General features: G+C 46.0%; 1 protein-coding gene across 4 annotated transcripts in view; it reads left to right on the forward strand.

Moving 5' to 3' along the window:
- TNNI3K (TNNI3 interacting kinase) overlaps positions 1-16,087 on the forward strand; it is a 99,385-nt gene that overhangs the window by 46,545 nt on the left and 36,753 nt on the right. For all 4 annotated transcript variants that reach the window (XM_054834518.1, XM_054834519.1, XM_054834517.1 and 1 more), the window contains exon 18: positions 15,536-15,588. In XM_054834518.1, coding sequence (XP_054690493.1) covers positions 15,536-15,588 — 53 coding nt within the window. The remainder of the gene's footprint in view (positions 1-15,535; positions 15,589-16,087) is intronic.

A 16,087-nucleotide genomic window follows, 5' to 3' on the forward strand; every position in this document is an offset into this window, starting at 1 on the left:
AGAAGAAAATGAATCTTTCATGTCTCTACCCTGGAAAAGGGGTTATCCTTCCATTTTGAGAATAATTGGGAGTTTTATTTTGCTTTCCAGTTCTGGAAAAAGAAGTTCTGACAGCTCTCAGCAATGGGGACACGTATCAGCTTATTACTGCTTGCACTGTGGTGAGGGATTGTAGCCACAATGATTACAGCACTTTAATAAAAAAGAGACCATTTTAGTATCAATTTAATTTAAGCCATAACAGCTGCACACGTTTGGACCGAGCCTTTGAGCGACTAACCTTCATCTGATGGCTCTAACTATCTGTGAAAGTTTCTGAGAGCTGGCTTAGTCAGAAAGATGAAAGAGAGGATGGAAGCCTGGTGGTAATGGGGATGGTGTCTGCAACTCCTCTTTGTTATAAAATCCCTTATGAAATCTTGAAATAGCAGTTGCCTTTCATTAAACCCACAGTGTGTTAAAGGCAGAGGGATCTTTTCATGGCCCTGTTCTCTGGGAGAGGGACAGGCACTGAATGCGCTTTGCCTGTCTCTTGCCCTGAGCGGAGCAGCCCTTGCGTCTGGCAGGCCCACAGAACTACTTGCTTTTGTAAAAGCCGGGACGATTACACACTTCTGATTCTGTTCTCGGGTTTTTTTCCTTCCATGGTTTCATGAAGAGAATGATGCTCGGTCTCAACATTTCAAACCGTGTGTGGCTTTAACAGAAGACAATTAATTTCTGATTCTGCTGAACTCATTATTAACCTGCTGTCAGCTCAGCTCAGCTCAGATTTATCTTGCTGTATTTCTCAAACCAGAGGCTTAAGAGTTCCTTTCTCATCTGTGGTTTTCAAATTTCCAAGTGCCATTGAGGCAGTAATAGCATTTGTGAGCTGTACCATCCAAGCCTCATTTCTATAGGTTATATTTTTTACTTCAGAAAAGAAAAATTAGTAACTGTAGTGTTCACTGGTGGTAGCAGGCTGACACAACCCTTCCAGAGACTACCTCCTGCTTTCAGATACGTCCATACACTCAGCACCAAGATGGGCATTTTGGCATTGTTTTGTCAGAAAGACGTAGAAAGGGTGAAAGGGTCTGTTTATTGATTTCTCAGCTTCTCCACAGAAAATGTCAACCCAGGTCTTGGCTATGTGTATCGTCAAGTTGGGTTTATTCAAGGTCTACACAGTCCTTGAGTAGACTGAAGTTGAAGCTAGGGCTCAATGCATTTTATTCCCATTGAGAAATGGTGATAATTTTTGTCCCTGCCGATAGAAGTCAAATTTGAACCAAGACCACAGAAAAGTCTGTAGTTTTGTATGATTTGTGTGCCTACACTCAACCCAGGGTACAGCCTTCAAGAGTCCCTCTAGTTTAGCCTTGTGTTTGATTAATATTTTCATTTGACATCTGGTGGGGGTCTCTAAACAATTCCACCTGTCATATTCAAATCACTTAAATATTTTGATGGAAAGTATATATGGGTGCTAAAATCAGATTAAATATAAACTAAAAGAGTCATGGCTACACTGTATGAACCCACTACACTTTTATGATTGAATTTATGATCCCAAGGACTGGGTTTAGGTGAAGCTAGAAATCTTCAAGACAGTGATTTGTGGGAGTCTTGGTTGGGAGAGCTTAAATTTTTTCTGTCCTAGAAACTATTATCTGGTAAAATTTGTGTTCCTCACTTGACTGTTCTTGCTCGTATCTACAGCTCTAATATGGGCAAGTCATGCTTTTTTGTTGAGACCATCAATATTACTTTCATTTTCCCTTCATCATGTAAGCCATTGCCAACTTTTTCATTTCTTTTTTTCATATACTTTTCACTCTCCTGAATTTACTTGGCTCAGTCAACATTTTGATAAATATCATGTGAGCATTGTTGTGTCCACATTCATATGCTTTTATGTTCTAATTTGCTCAGCCCTTCAAAAGCCATGTGCCGTGAAGGCACAGTAACTGCTGTATGAAAACCTTCATCTTCAGCGCTACTGGAAGCTTTTGACCTAGCTAAAGCATTTTATGAATCTTTGCCCACATTCCCAGTTTGTTAGAAAATCTGTGTTCGTGACGCTAACTTCTAAAAGCCTTGCTCTTTATTTGTTGCATGCACCTGGTGTTTTTCTGCTTCCTCTTGTGTGTTCCTTGCTGAAAATTCAATCAATTGCAATAGCTTCCTTGGATCAGAAAATCAATTTTCAATGGATTCTACATGCACTTTTGTGACGGCGTGCTCCCCCCACCCCCCCAACCTGCCCTTTATTTCCCGTCACCCCGCTCAAGTGACAGCCACCAGCTGCAGTGGTGATGGACACGTCTGGCCGTGACGGCTGCATCCCGCCCAACGTGGATTCGGAGACCGGTAACGACACAGTAGCCAAGGGCTAATTGGAGCAAAGCGCCCACCTGACCGCAGCGCTGGTCCGTGTCCGACTCAAGTCAGACCTGGAAGAAACGAAACGCCTGTGGCCGGTATGCAAAGATGACCAAGAGTCGATCGTCGTTCCCCACAAATAGTGAGCAGCCCGAGAGCCCGTTGAGCTCTCCTGCGCGGCAGCGGGCTGCACGCCAGCATCTCCCCTGGAGCGGGGACGTCTCTCAAGGTGACTCCTCGAGGCTGCGATTCCTTGTCGCGTCAGATACTTAGGAAGCGACTAATGGCACGCTAAACTGTGAGCTCCTGGCTCAGTGATGTAAAGGATGGATTGCGCATATAGAAACCCTTAGACAGAAACTGTTCACCAAGTCTGGGACCAGGACTGGAGCCAGCCGCACCTCGGCTCCTCTGAGGAGGAGTTTAGGAAGCAAGGGGGTCCCTTCTGAACCTCGTGACTCCACGGGAGGGTCTCCCTGACAGCTTTGTGCTTCCCTGTGCTCTGTGCAGTAAATAACCCAGCGCACCTTGTGAAACCCCTGTCGCATTTACCGCTGAACCGCATTAATCGCTGCTGTGCGTGGGTAAAGCATAGTGTCGCTTCTCTCTTACGAGTGAAGTGCATGGCTCCATCCACAACAACTTTTCTTGCTAAATGACATTTTGCAAAAGGCAAAAGATACTCTGTTTGCGTGGTCATGATCTATATTCTTGCACTGCTTCTTGGATACGGTACCTGTCTTTCATTATCAAACAGTTAATTTGCAAGTATTTTGTCTTTGTCCCTAAGCTTGACTCTGTCCAACTTTTATAGAGCTGTGAAAGTTTGTAAATGTGGCAATAGCTCACTTTTCCAGTTATTTTTAGAGGCTTCCTCTCTCCTCAAGTTTCTATACCAGGTACAGAATCTCGTCTTTTCTCTTGCAAGCGTCGAAGTACTTGAAGAGTGTCTGGCTGTTTCAGCTAGATACCCAGCTGGATCTAGCTCAGCGCAGAAGTGGGGAGATGTTATCCCAGCTCTTTGCGGCTTTTCCGGTTGCTAGTGTCTATGGCAGATGTCTTGTCCCTGCGGCAATATTTATTTACGGTAGTATCACAGTGGTTTGAAAAGCAAATGAATTGGTGTGTAAAAGCTCAGGATTTTCTTCATCTGCTAGAAAAAAAGATACTCACCACACTTCAGCCTATTCTTGAGCTGCCTGGAAATTCCAGCTGCCTCCTAAGCTGTGGATCTGTTGGGATGACAGGCTCGCGCAGTCGCGCTGTGCGGGCTCCGAGGGACGGCACCCCTGCGCAGAGCTGATCCTGCTCAGAGCCGCCTCTGTGCAAAACTCTGCCCGCAGCAGCGGCTCTGTTGCGTGGCGCTCGCTCTCCTAACCTCCACATTTAAAGATGTTTTAACTCTTCTTTGGCATGTAGATCCTTCCCTGCTGATTAGAGTGTCACAGGTACCTTCTAGATAATGCTAATTTGTGCTGCATCGCACTGCATTGCTGCCTCGGTGTTACTGACTTCACAAAAGCCTGACATGCGCGAGTTGATCTTTCCAAACTGGGGTAAATGTGCTGTTTTGTTTAGAACACACACATTGAGTTCCTTTTTAACTTGGCTGCTGGCTGTGCTTCATCTTGATCAAACATAGAAACAAACAAAGAAAAATAATCAAAGCTTTGTTTTTGTTAATTCCTGGTATCTCTTCTTCACAAGCTCGCCTTCCATTTTCCATGTTATGTACTTGCTACAAAGTCTCTCCCAGGAAACTGAGATCCATAAGGCTTTTTCAAAGTCTGAGAGAAAAGCTTACATCTCCAGGCATCCTTCTAGCATAATGATGAATTTTTGATCCACTGTTACTGTTCTGTCACAATAAATGGATTTTATTGAGCCCTTTTAGAGAGCCCTGAAATAAGTCTTAGCCCTCCTGTACATCCTGACCTACAACCATGCTCTCTCTTCACTGGGCGTACGTTTACTTCTTTTAGCGGTGACTGATAGCGCGCTGCCTGCCCCTGCCTTTGTCACGGTTGCTTTAAAACCACAAATTCGGAAAGGCCCGTGTCGCAGCGAACCAGTGCTTCGGCCCCCGTGCTGAGGAAGTGGGTCCTCGGGCTGCCCTCAGGCCGATCGCAAGAGCCACCGCCGTGGCTCGGCGAAGCAGTCGGAGCAGCAGGGAAGGGACAAAGGGGAGCGATGCCAGCGATGCCGTTCCCGGCGGCCACAGCCTCCGTGCCGGCCAGCGTGTGATCCCCAGGGTCAGACTGGGGAGCAGGCGGGGGGGAAGGAAGAGAGGGAAGGTCAAAAGACTGTGTCGCGGCCGAAGGAAAATGCGGGCGGTAGCGGATGGTAGGAAGTGAAACGCTGCTTTGGAAACGCGTGGACGTGCTGCCCGCGGGTGCAGACAGGCACGGCTTTGTCTCTGCGGGAGGCTGCTGGCGATGAGGAACGCCCGTGGCGCTGCGGCTGGGCAAGCGGGTTGCTGACGGGGCAGAGCGTGCTGGACACAGCGTCGTGCCGACACACGCACAGCCCCGGCGCCCGCCCGTCTCCCACAGGGAAATAACATCTGTCTGCATCTGCCCTGGAGCGGGCTGGCCGAGGCGCTTGCCGAGGGCTTCCCGCCGTGGGCGCTCCTGAGCCGCCCCGCCAGCGCGGCCCCGGTTCGGTCACGTCCTCTGTCTCGAGTCCTGAGTGCAGCTGAGAAATCGTCGCTCAGCTCAGACCTTATCTCAGCGCTTAGAGAGGTGGCATTTATGTTTGTGGTGCACCGGTCTTCTGGGGTTTATATTTCTGTACACAGAGGAGAGAGCAGAGAATCATAACACGGGCTTTAAGTCAGGATGTGTTGTATTAAACTGTTAAATCTGTATTTCTACACCTGAACAAGCATCGCAGTTAGGAGAGGAGTTGAAAACCTCAGTTTGCAGGGAGCTCGGTGGGACTGCGGGACGTGAGTCGAAGGACGGGTACTGGCTCGTGACTGATTTAGGCTGCTCGCTGTGCTACGCACGGCCCGGTACCGCGTGATTCGGGAACACTGCTCAGGGTTCGGAAGGGCAGCACAGAAATGGTTTTAACTGTTTTGAAAGGCTGACTATTTAATGTGAAGGCTGTTCTGCTCACATGTATATGCTTTTGCAGAAAAAAGTCAATATTACAAGAAAAGTAATTTGGACGCTGATGAAATCAATAAGTACCACGGCTCACATCAGAAGTTCGTATAGAGTAATATCCCCTGGAATCAATGCCCATTGCAGGATACAACCATTTATAATTTTGCGCTGATGTTGCAATGATCCACTGCGAGGTTAAGAATAAAGGATCTCAGAAGCTGTAAATAGAGTGAAGTGAATCAGATCACCTTTCACTCTAACCAGTAGCTATCCTTACTTGAAAACTATTATCTTATTTTTTGCAATTTACTGACCTCAAACTATGGTTTTCCAAACCCTCATATCTTACAGTTCAGCCTCTTTTCTAAAAAACCTTCAATTGAGAGTGTCACGTTGAACAAGACATGAACCTGACATAATTCTGAAGACTGGAAAACAAACTTAGATTAAAAATAGTCTGTTTCTACACGGCCAGGAATGAAAGCACATCATCTTTCTCATGTGGGGGATGTTGTTCAAACACTGTGCTCAGTCTCTCGTTCATCCGACTCTGCAGATAATAAACCCACAAAGAATCATTTCAGTCATTGCTCAGCTTAGGACCGTGAGACCTTACATGCGCTAGGAACCGCAGTCCTCTGCTGTTAGAACCAAACATTTCAGTCTGGTACGTACCACACGGGCCGTAGCTTTGCCTGAGTAGTGCACGCATTTCAGCTGGAACACCGCTGCGTATTCACGTCCCTAAGGATCAGATAATCTATCAATCTTTTCATAGCTTACCTTCACTTTAAAAGTTGCAGGTACCCTAGATCTACCAACATCTATCGACTGGCCTCCTCACCTTCTCCTGGATTATCAAAGGACTTTCGTTCTTTATTAACGTGAAGTAGGTGCCTTCCAAAACCGCGACGTTCTCTCCCTTCAGACGAGCTCTGCGGGTTTTGTCCTAGTGACGGCAGCGTAGGTGCTCACCTCGGTTTTTAGCCACAGTAAACCCAAATTCCAATTTGAAGTCACATAGAGTTGTGAGTACGGCTTACGTTCCTAACTCCTTAGTGAACTCAGTTTTGTTACGTTAAATACATGTTGCGTGTTTCAGTTCAGCTTTCCAAATTATAAACAGCTCCGTCAAACCTTGTGAACGTGAGTCGCACCAGGAGTTTTCCCACATTCAGGCAGATGGCGATGTGAAAATACTCCAGTCCTAAGAACGCAACTGTCTGTCTTTACGGTGTATAAGAAAACTATGGTTAGGCAATATCTCAGGCAGTGGTGCACAGACTGCACCAAGATTCTGTTACACTGAATGCGTCCTCTCGGTTCTGAGAAAGACCTCTGAAGTCCCTGGCCTGGCATTTCCAGCCTGCAGAACCGAGGGAGAGAAGCTGGTTCTTAGTTACATACCTTCTGCGCAACTGCTCATATTTACTGCGCTGGTATGAAGAGTCTTTCTATCGCCAGTTCTGAGCACGAGGAGCTAAAATTCCTTTGTATACGGGGAGGGAACACTGCAGTTCCAATAACTGTACACTGGCAAATGCTTCGGCATTGTAGCAAAATGTCATTTTGCATAATCAATGTAGTTTGAAAAAGAAGAGGAGCAGGGAATAAGTACATTAGAAAGGTATTTTTAGATCCACAGAAGCAAAAGCCCATATGTGTATAAAAATGAGAGAGTTGGGGTTGTTCAGCCTGGAGAAGAGAAGGCTGCGGGGAGACCTTAGAGCCCCTTCCAGTCCCTGCAGAGGCTCCAGGAAAGCTGGAGAGGGGCTGGTGACAAAGGCAGGGAGTGACAGGCCAAGGGGAATGGCCTGAAGCTGCAGGAGGGGAGATGGAGATGGGATGTGAGGCAGAAATCCTTCCCTGTGAGGGTGCTGAGGCCCTGGCACAGGGTGCCCAGAGAAGCTGTGGCTGCCCCTGGCTCCCTGGCAGGGTTCAAGGCCAGGTTGGATGGGGCTTTGGGCAACCTGGGCTAGTGGAGGGTGTCCCTGCCCGTGGCAGGGGGTGGCACTGGGTGGGCTGGGAGGTCCCTGCCAACCAAACCAGGCTGGGGTTCTGGGATTCTATGCATATAGGTGTTTACTCAATGCTTGGGGAATTAATTAATTCCGTTAGCAAATCCCTACATAATCTGTTGCATAAAGAGCTGTTTGCATGCCGAGAGATTAAAGGGAGAGCACTGGAAAGCTACAGTTAATAAAATCATAGAACAGTTAAGGTGGGAGGGACCTCCAAGATCATCTAGTACAAAACCTTCCCCAAAGTTGGACTGACTTCAAAATGAAATGCCTGTATGAAATCCAGTAATAGTATACAAAGCTGGCTTCAAACCTTATCTCTGGCAGAATATTTCATTTCATATGGCAAAACCTACCAGTAGATTAGACTGAGCCCCTTACAAAATGCAGAAGAGAAGATGTTTTGGACTAGATTCAATTTTTGGTCACTTTGATTGACAGAGCTTCAATCCTTTGCTTCTCTATCTCTCAGTGAGGAAGTACCGCAGAGGAGGAAGGACTGCTGCCAACAGCTTTAATTTCAAGTTCCACAGTCCAGTCAAAAGCCGTGAAATGGGGACTGGTATTAGGAGAAAGATAGATTTTCAAGATTAAGGCTTTGAAGATGCGCTAAGCCATATTTGCAGTGTCACAGTGCTCGTAAAGCCAGTAGTGTCTCCTGAATGACCAGGGAACAGGTCTGTCTGTGAGAGGTGTAACCAAGAATGTCAGAGAGACGGATTTGATTTAATGCTCGCTGCCATTTACTGGGGATTAAAAGACTGTGAGAGGAGAAACGAGATCTCTCCTCTTTTTTTGTCTTTCTTATTCCTTTTGTGGTCCATTAAGGATTGGGCACACAAAAAATAAAATAAGATTTTAAAAAGGATGTATACCCGGTAAGGACTATTACTTCCAAATGGTTTAGTCCCACAACATATTTACAAGCACAAGCAACATATAAAACTATCTTAATTTGTAGTGCAATGTAGCATAACAGAGTTGGCAAAAGAAAAGCATTATCTACTCCAACGTTTCCCATCCTTTGTTACTGTTTGCTCTTTTTCTCTATACTTTAGGCAAAGTAAATATAATTTGAATTATCTTTCCAGAATGAACATGTGCATTTAAGCTAAAACAAGTGTTACCAAAGGGTATAATTGATCCATATCACAGAGACCCACAGTGAAAGAAAATTCAGAGATAATGTGACATGATTACAAACTGTGCATTGCATCCCCCTCTAGTGACCAGTCTGCATATAAACCATGGTAGGGCTGACTGGAAACTTTCCATCTGAAGTATTTTCTATCAGAGAAGTTACGTTTTCATTTTGTTTTCAGTAATGCATGAAGTTCATGGAAATTCTCCCTGGGCATTATCAAATTTTCCTTTTTACATGCAGTTGTTTAATAGTTGAATAATGTAGGCTCTTAGGATTTATCATTTTTTGCAACGTAGGCCAGCTTAGAGGATAAATTCAGAATGGAACACTTCAGTCAGGTTATTTAGTTACCTACAGGGGAAAAAATGTCATTTTCTTTGCACAGCACATTACGAACTGTCTGCTTTCCATCTTAATTCAGGACAAAATCAAAAGTTGGAGTCTTCGAAATTTCCAGAAATACCTGGGCTTATTTCCCCACCAACCCTACTAAATTAGTTTATTTCCAAGACCTTTGAGGCTTAGTTTTCCTTGGGACACCAGCCTAGTCTCTGTATATTACCAGTTTTCTGCAAATGCCTCCGTCCCGGCGTCCTCGGCCAATAATTCTAACAGTTGTGCATGTGCATCTCACGGCTAACTCTGGGTGGGCAGCAGGAAATCAGCAAGCAGCCCTTCAGGTTCTTGTCATTCTTGTGCTGTTGTGTTCTTCTTAGGTAGCTGTGTTGAGATAATGGGGTTTGAGAAGATGATACGAAACCTCTGGAGCATTTATAAGCTAGGTGTAAGTAGAAGATTGCCTGAAAGACTGTGTACGTACTCTGCGTGAGCTCTTTAGACTTTCCGACCACGGTCGATTGGAGGAATTTTGTTTTGTAGATCATCGTGGTGACATGTCAGCTGCAGATTTATTAGGAGTTACACATTTAATGCATGTGCTGGGCACATGCAGCTAAAAGCCTTCCAGAGAGGGCTACGTGTTAGTAGTGTAGGTTATGCCACAACTTTTAGAAGATTATGCCAGTACAGTCAAACAGCCTTTTGGCTCCTTCGGCGTCAGAGCAGAGTAACTGTCTCACCAACGTGGAACATGTCTTCTTTTTCCAAAACATATGATCCACTCAGCCACAATTCTTACTGTGAGCCAAGAATTTAGAGGAATGAAATGTCCTGTGTTACGTGGGAGTTCAGATCAGATCGATGCTGTACACGCTAAGGACCTTAATCTGTAAATCCACCTTCTAGTAGCCATTGCAGATTTGTTCCCCGTTGTCTTTTTCCTAAATCTTCACCCAGTCTTGTTTTAAATGTCACATTGTAAATTGGGTTCTGTCGGTTGTTCTGGTGAGAACCCCTGTCTCTGAGTAAATAATTGATACTAGTTAGTTGCATTTGATTAATTAAAATTATCAATAATCCTGTGGTTCTGAAGTTAGATATTAACACTGGTTATGCCACCATTGTGACCAACAGGTATAGGTACGTATATCACAGGCAGGCCGGGAGTAGAAATAAGAAGTGGTTGATTTTTTTTTTCTAACTTCTGTTCGCGTGGCTGGCCTTTGGCAAATCACAGCTCAGCCCAGATTTACCTTTGCTACTGAGCTACAAACTGCTGAAGTAGGAATACCAATGAGGCAACTGTTTCTTAACACTTCTACTGCTGAAAGAAGCTATCTGAAGCTTCCAAATAAAGTTATGTACAGTTAGTTATTAAGTGTACATCAAGCTGTTTCGCCAGAGATTTGGACTCTGGGAAACAAGCCCCTCCAGGCTCATTTGGGAAAGCAGTGAATGGGCTGCAATTTGCCCCTTAGATCTGAGCTCAAAACCAAGCAGAAGCATTGCCAAGAATTACCCTGCCCTGCTGCTGACCTTCAAAAGTCAAAATGCTCCCTAAGCTCATAGACATGCGGCCGAAGCAAGATGTGGCTGTGCTCAAAGACACCGTCCTCGCGTCCAGATCTCATTAGTGGTCAGGTTTCCTGGCGGGGCAAGGCTGCAGAGGAGAGAGAGCGATGAGCAGTGGTGGGACCTGTATTGCCTGGTGGTGGTGGGACCTCTATTGCTTGCTGCAGCAAAGGGTAGGCAGTGCAAAGATTATCAATACAAATACTCCCTCGGCTAAAAAACCCACAGAATCCTCACTTTAGCCAATCATGTTTGTGTGTATTAGTGTTCCTTTTCTTCGTTTTTCAGGAAATTAATGCTTAGCAAATTTTATTTCATTGGTGAGCAGCACATAAAACTCTCTGGCATAATGGCACAGGATGCCCCTTTTACAGTCGGCTCCACTGGTGAGCAGAGTTTGCTGCAGGCTCAGCCAGCCTCTCTCGACTTCTTTGCTCATAGAGCAGCACGTATTACCGCGCTTGAGAGGTGCCCAGCTCCGTCCCCATGTATTAACCCTGGAAGCCGATGCATGCACGCTGGTGAGCACGCAGAAAGTGCATTGTGCTGTTCCAGTCCCCTGAATGCACTGTGAGAAATGGGTTCGTGCTGCCTCACCTTCCCGTCAGCCCAGGGTCATCTCCAGCGGTGAGGTACGGTGCTTGCAGGTGCAAGCGGTGCAGCTTCGCACCACCCCAAATGAGCTGAATCGAACCGTCTGTCCCCTCGCCCTCCCGAGAATCCCTGTTCGTTCAGGCAGGAATCCGCCCGGGCTCCGGCCACGGGGAGCTGGGGGTGCCGGGCACAGGTACGGGCGGCTGAGCGTTCCTGAGTTCTGCTTTAACCCAGCGTGCACTGAATCAGGATGACCTTACCTGAATGTCTCACCCTTGGAGAGGAAGGAGCATCTGAAACTACAGAAGTCCTCAACAGAAGTACTGCAGAGCCGCTGAGCACTCACTTCTCATTTCCTGATTACCCTTCTTTATCTATCTTTGCGATTGCTTTCTGTGTGACTTACAGAGCTTTTGAAAGGAGCTTGCTTGTGAGCCAAATGCCTCTAGGCTGCTTGGCTAGCTCCAGGGAGCCCAGGAGAGCTCTCAGCAGACCTGGGGACCACCTGGGCCAGGGGTTTGGGAGCCTGCGGGACCGCAGAGCCAGAACTGCCCCGCGCACCCACGGCAGCCCCGAGGCTGCGGCAGCGATCAGGGGGGACGATCGCGCCTCTGCCGCTCGCTGCGGAGGGCTGTGGCCGAGGGTGAGCCCTGCAGCCGGTCGGAGGGTCTGGAGGTCAGCGCTTGTTGTTCCCGCTGAGAAAAGCGGTGCGGAACTGGGTCCGCTCCCTCCTGTAAACGCGATTTTAAAAAACGATGCGGCGAGGAGCAGAGTGCGGTCTGTTCTGTCACGTGGTTATAGAAAATCATCCGTGCAATTCTCACACGTTTCTCCTAGAAACAGAAATAGTGAGAGAAGAGGTGTACTATACAGATAAAGATGATATAAAAATCTGGCTGTAATTAGACATTCACTTTGAAACTCTCCTGCAAATTTGAGTTATAAACTGCTTCTTACTTAAGAAATGAAATCTCATGCCTATTTTTTTACTTTGAGGAGGTTTTGTTCATGAAATTGTAAAATGATAACTAAGAGCCGAGGCAGAGCTGAAAAGGTTAAGTTTAGTTTGTTCTAAACTGGTGTTGCATGCTTAATTTGATGGCTACTCGTTAACTCAAACTATGAGGTATGGCAGCGACAAGAGATTACAGCTATTTGGGTTCTTGGCAATATCCTTTTAGTAACGATGGAGGAATGAGATACCTCTGAACGAGCGTTTCGCCGTATCGGTTTTGGAGGGAATGAGTCCCAGCTGGCCTATGGCTCCGAGTATTTTCCTATGCAACCTTCATCAGGGAGACAGAACCAAAAGCTTGGAGGTCACTTGCTTAAGCGTCTGTAGTACGTTGGTAGCTTTGGGGAGAACACAGTGTCTTATTCTCTCAGGGTTAGACATCATCATTATCAAAGGGATAGAAAATTCTCAGAGAACAGAGAGTTCAGCAGTGCCTGGGCACGCAGAGAACCCGACGTGTCCCTGGTGTACACTACGCACGGCGCATACGGGCACCTTTACAACGCTGCTCCTAACCTGAACGCAGCCTGCGGGGTCTCGGAAGCTCTGCTCTTAAGTGTGCATAACGTTCAAGCTCCGCTTTTCCTCCCTTGGTGGAGCTGATGTTTGTGCTTCCTCCAAAGTCCTTCCCCTCGACAGGGGCCTCAGGAGTCCGGAGAACCTGTCTGCGGGCAACGGCAGCCAGCTGCCAGGGGAAGTGAGGCTTGTGAGCCATGAGCTTCCCCCAAGGTGCAATAACTGCCGTGACTTGAGAGGAGGCCTTGTTTTAAGCTCTACAGATGCTGTGCAGAAGAAATTCTTCCCTCCTCATCAAAAACAGAAGTTGGGTGCTCGTTGTAAACGCCAGCCACCTTGGAGCACAGCTCATATATCCGCTTCCCACCGCACGCGTCGGAGTAGCGCCACGGCTCTACGTGCTGATGTTCTCCAGCTGTTGTCGGTATAGACAGAGCCCCGTTCAACTGGTTCCAAGTGCCCCGATATATTAATGGAACTGAAGTGTCCCTGGAAATGCCAAATACACAGGGATGGGGTTTTCCCACTGTAAGCTCCTACACAGTCAGAATTTCTTCTGATTTCCACTCTGCGTAAGCAGTAAAGCAGTAAAGCAGACCCACCCTCAATATTTTATTTTCTATCAGCACGTATTGTTTCAAATATTAATCTCCAAGTCAGCAGAAGGCATTTCCAAATGCCAGCCCCACGTGAAAGATTCCTGAGCTAGCTGCGGGTGAGCTGATGCAGCCGTACCAAACGCATACCCCTTCTCCTCCTGCATGAGGAGACTGATCCTGAGCAAAAACCGCTGGTACGTTGGCAGTCTGCGCAGAAAACTGCTCCCTGCCCCTGAGGAGGGCTAATTAGTTCAGGCTGAGCATCCCCCCAGAGCAGAGGTTCTGCTTGCAAGGCTGGGAACTTCTGTCCTGTTTGCTTCCAACTGAATCTACTCTAAAACTCCAGAATTCGGGAGTTGATGCTTTTCTCACTTGTATCATCTAGTCTTTTATCTATTCGGTCCAAGTCCAAGAATAAAGTGCTCCCAAATGAGAATTCATTGTTTTCCAAGGGTAATGTTACTTTTTTCTCTTATTTGAAGCTGTCAAGGAGAAAATGTGTAATAAATGCCCATTTGGTTCTCATCTAATCTGATTATCTTCCTTTTAACAGTTTCGGTGTTAGAAATATTTTGATTTGGTTTGGTTTGATTTGCAGCTGTCCTGCCTACCTGCTCACAAGACGACACTTGTCTAGAATGCATAAGAATATTTATAGCCTTATGCAGAAATCTCTCTGTAGGTGCTTTGTTCATACTTGGAAGCTTTTTTTTTTAAAATCCTCCAATTAATAGAGCAGATGCATCTATCTGGTTAGATTTCCTCCCAGACGTTATCCATATCCCTCACTGTCTTTGAACAAATAATATGTAAATAAAGCTGAATTTTCTTCACATTACCTGCAATAAACGGGTTTAAACCACCACACAAATCTCATAATTCACCTCTTTGGTTCTAGTAGTTTTAGGACAAATCCAGTAGATTTAACTTTAAGCCTCCAAATATCTCTGCTGACAATCTAAGGTAAAGTTCTGGTTATCCATTCCTCTACATTCACTGAGGTCTGCAGTTGCTATGGTTTCAAAGATTTGACTTTTATAGGTGTCAGTACAAGTAATTACCTTTGATAAATGATTTCTCTGATCTCTAGATGTCCTGACAGAGATCGCCCCGTACTCGTGCTGACCAAACAGGAATTTTCCTGCATTTATTCCCTCCTTCCTAACTCCAGAAACCGTGTCTGGGCGAAGATAAAGGCTCTGTGCTGAAATGATACCTAACGTATACGACTAGGATGAATGCCACGTTTTCCCAGGGTTTCTTGCTGTCCGCAGTGCAGTTAGAAGGCGTGACCGTGAGCCTCACCCTGGCTGCCGCACACCCGAAATCCAGGGCATTTTGCAGGCTGTAGCGCCTGGAGCGGGGTGCGCGGAGGCCGGGGACGGACACGGGTGGGCTCGGCAGCCCTCGCACGGCCGCTCCGGCAGCTCCCGGCAGCACGGCGTGTCTGGCTGGAGATGCCGCTTGGTTAAACCACAGCTCCGGCAGGACAGAGATCCTGCTCTAGTGGTACCAGCCGAGAGCTCTCCGTCGGTGTGACGCGGAGAGGTTCTCGTCCTAGACGCTGAGATAAGCTACAGGACGAAAGGCGTGCCTTCTCCTCATAAACAAACGGAGACACTTTAGGAAATAAAGTACCTTTGTCTCATGGAAGTCACATTGGCGTTATTAGTTGTGGGCGTTAAACTGAATAGGACTCGCTGCTGTGTTTTTACCATTTTTTTCCCCCAGCTTAATGGATTTCTGATGGCTTCTAGTGAACCATTCTATATGGGCTCTTCAGATGTGTTTCTTCCCTTCTGAACATCGGCATAAATTAGGAATTACCACTATGAATTTACACTCACACAAGCCTTGAAAGAGAAGAGAATCATTCCATGTCATTTTATTTAAAGACCATCATGCTGTTTATATTCAAATTTCATCTTTTTAATTTCAACACTGCAATTCAGTGTACATATTAAATAAAGCTGTTACACTTGATGTATAACTAATTGCAGAAATTGCTTTGTACTGGTATTGATTAGAAACTCACATTCCTATTTATGAAGCCATTGAGTTTGCCTCCTCAGTGTTAATGTGTACTTCATAATGATAAATATGAGATGTAGCTGAAAGTGGTTTATCTATTGATATTTATCTTCTTAAGCAGGTGATTTGAACTCCTCAAGAGTTTAGCTATGAACCAAAAATTGTAAAATTTTCACCATCTTTAAGACGCTATTAAACAATTATCTATAATAATATTTTTTCTCCAGTCACAATATTCTCCTGTATGAGGATGGTCATGCAGTTGTTGCTGATTTTGGAGGTAAGGAGTTTTTATGAAACATTTATAAATTAACCTCAAATTCTCTAAAACTAAATGTGTGCTGACAAAGAAAATGCTGAGGAGGTTGCTCTTCATTTTTGCTATTACGAGAGGAGTCAGAGGCTTTTACAGATGAGAATACCCCTATTTTTTGTCTCGTCTAAGTTAGCAAGTGCTGTGGAGTCCCCCACTGTTTATTTGAGGAAGAAGCCCTGATGACAGTGAGACGGACGCAGAATGTAGTTCTTTAATTCAGTTATGGACCTCAGCAACCTTTTGCGTTCAGAATTAGACTAGGCAGTACTTCATGAGTCTGCATTTCATGCATCGTCTTGGTGTTTGCCAGTCAGGCTCCATGGGAAGGCATTTTTGTTGGTGCAAAGGCGGAGGTTAGGGTGCTGGGTTTGACCCAGCTCCTCAGGAACTACTTAAGACACGGCCGCACTGTGCAATATCACCATGCATGCGATCAGCAGAGATGCATGAACGTCAGCTTAAC

The sequence above is a fragment of the Grus americana genome, chromosome 8 (assembly GCF_028858705.1).
Source record: "Grus americana isolate bGruAme1 chromosome 8, bGruAme1.mat, whole genome shotgun sequence".
NCBI classification, from domain to species: domain Eukaryota; kingdom Metazoa; phylum Chordata; class Aves; order Gruiformes; family Gruidae; genus Grus; species Grus americana.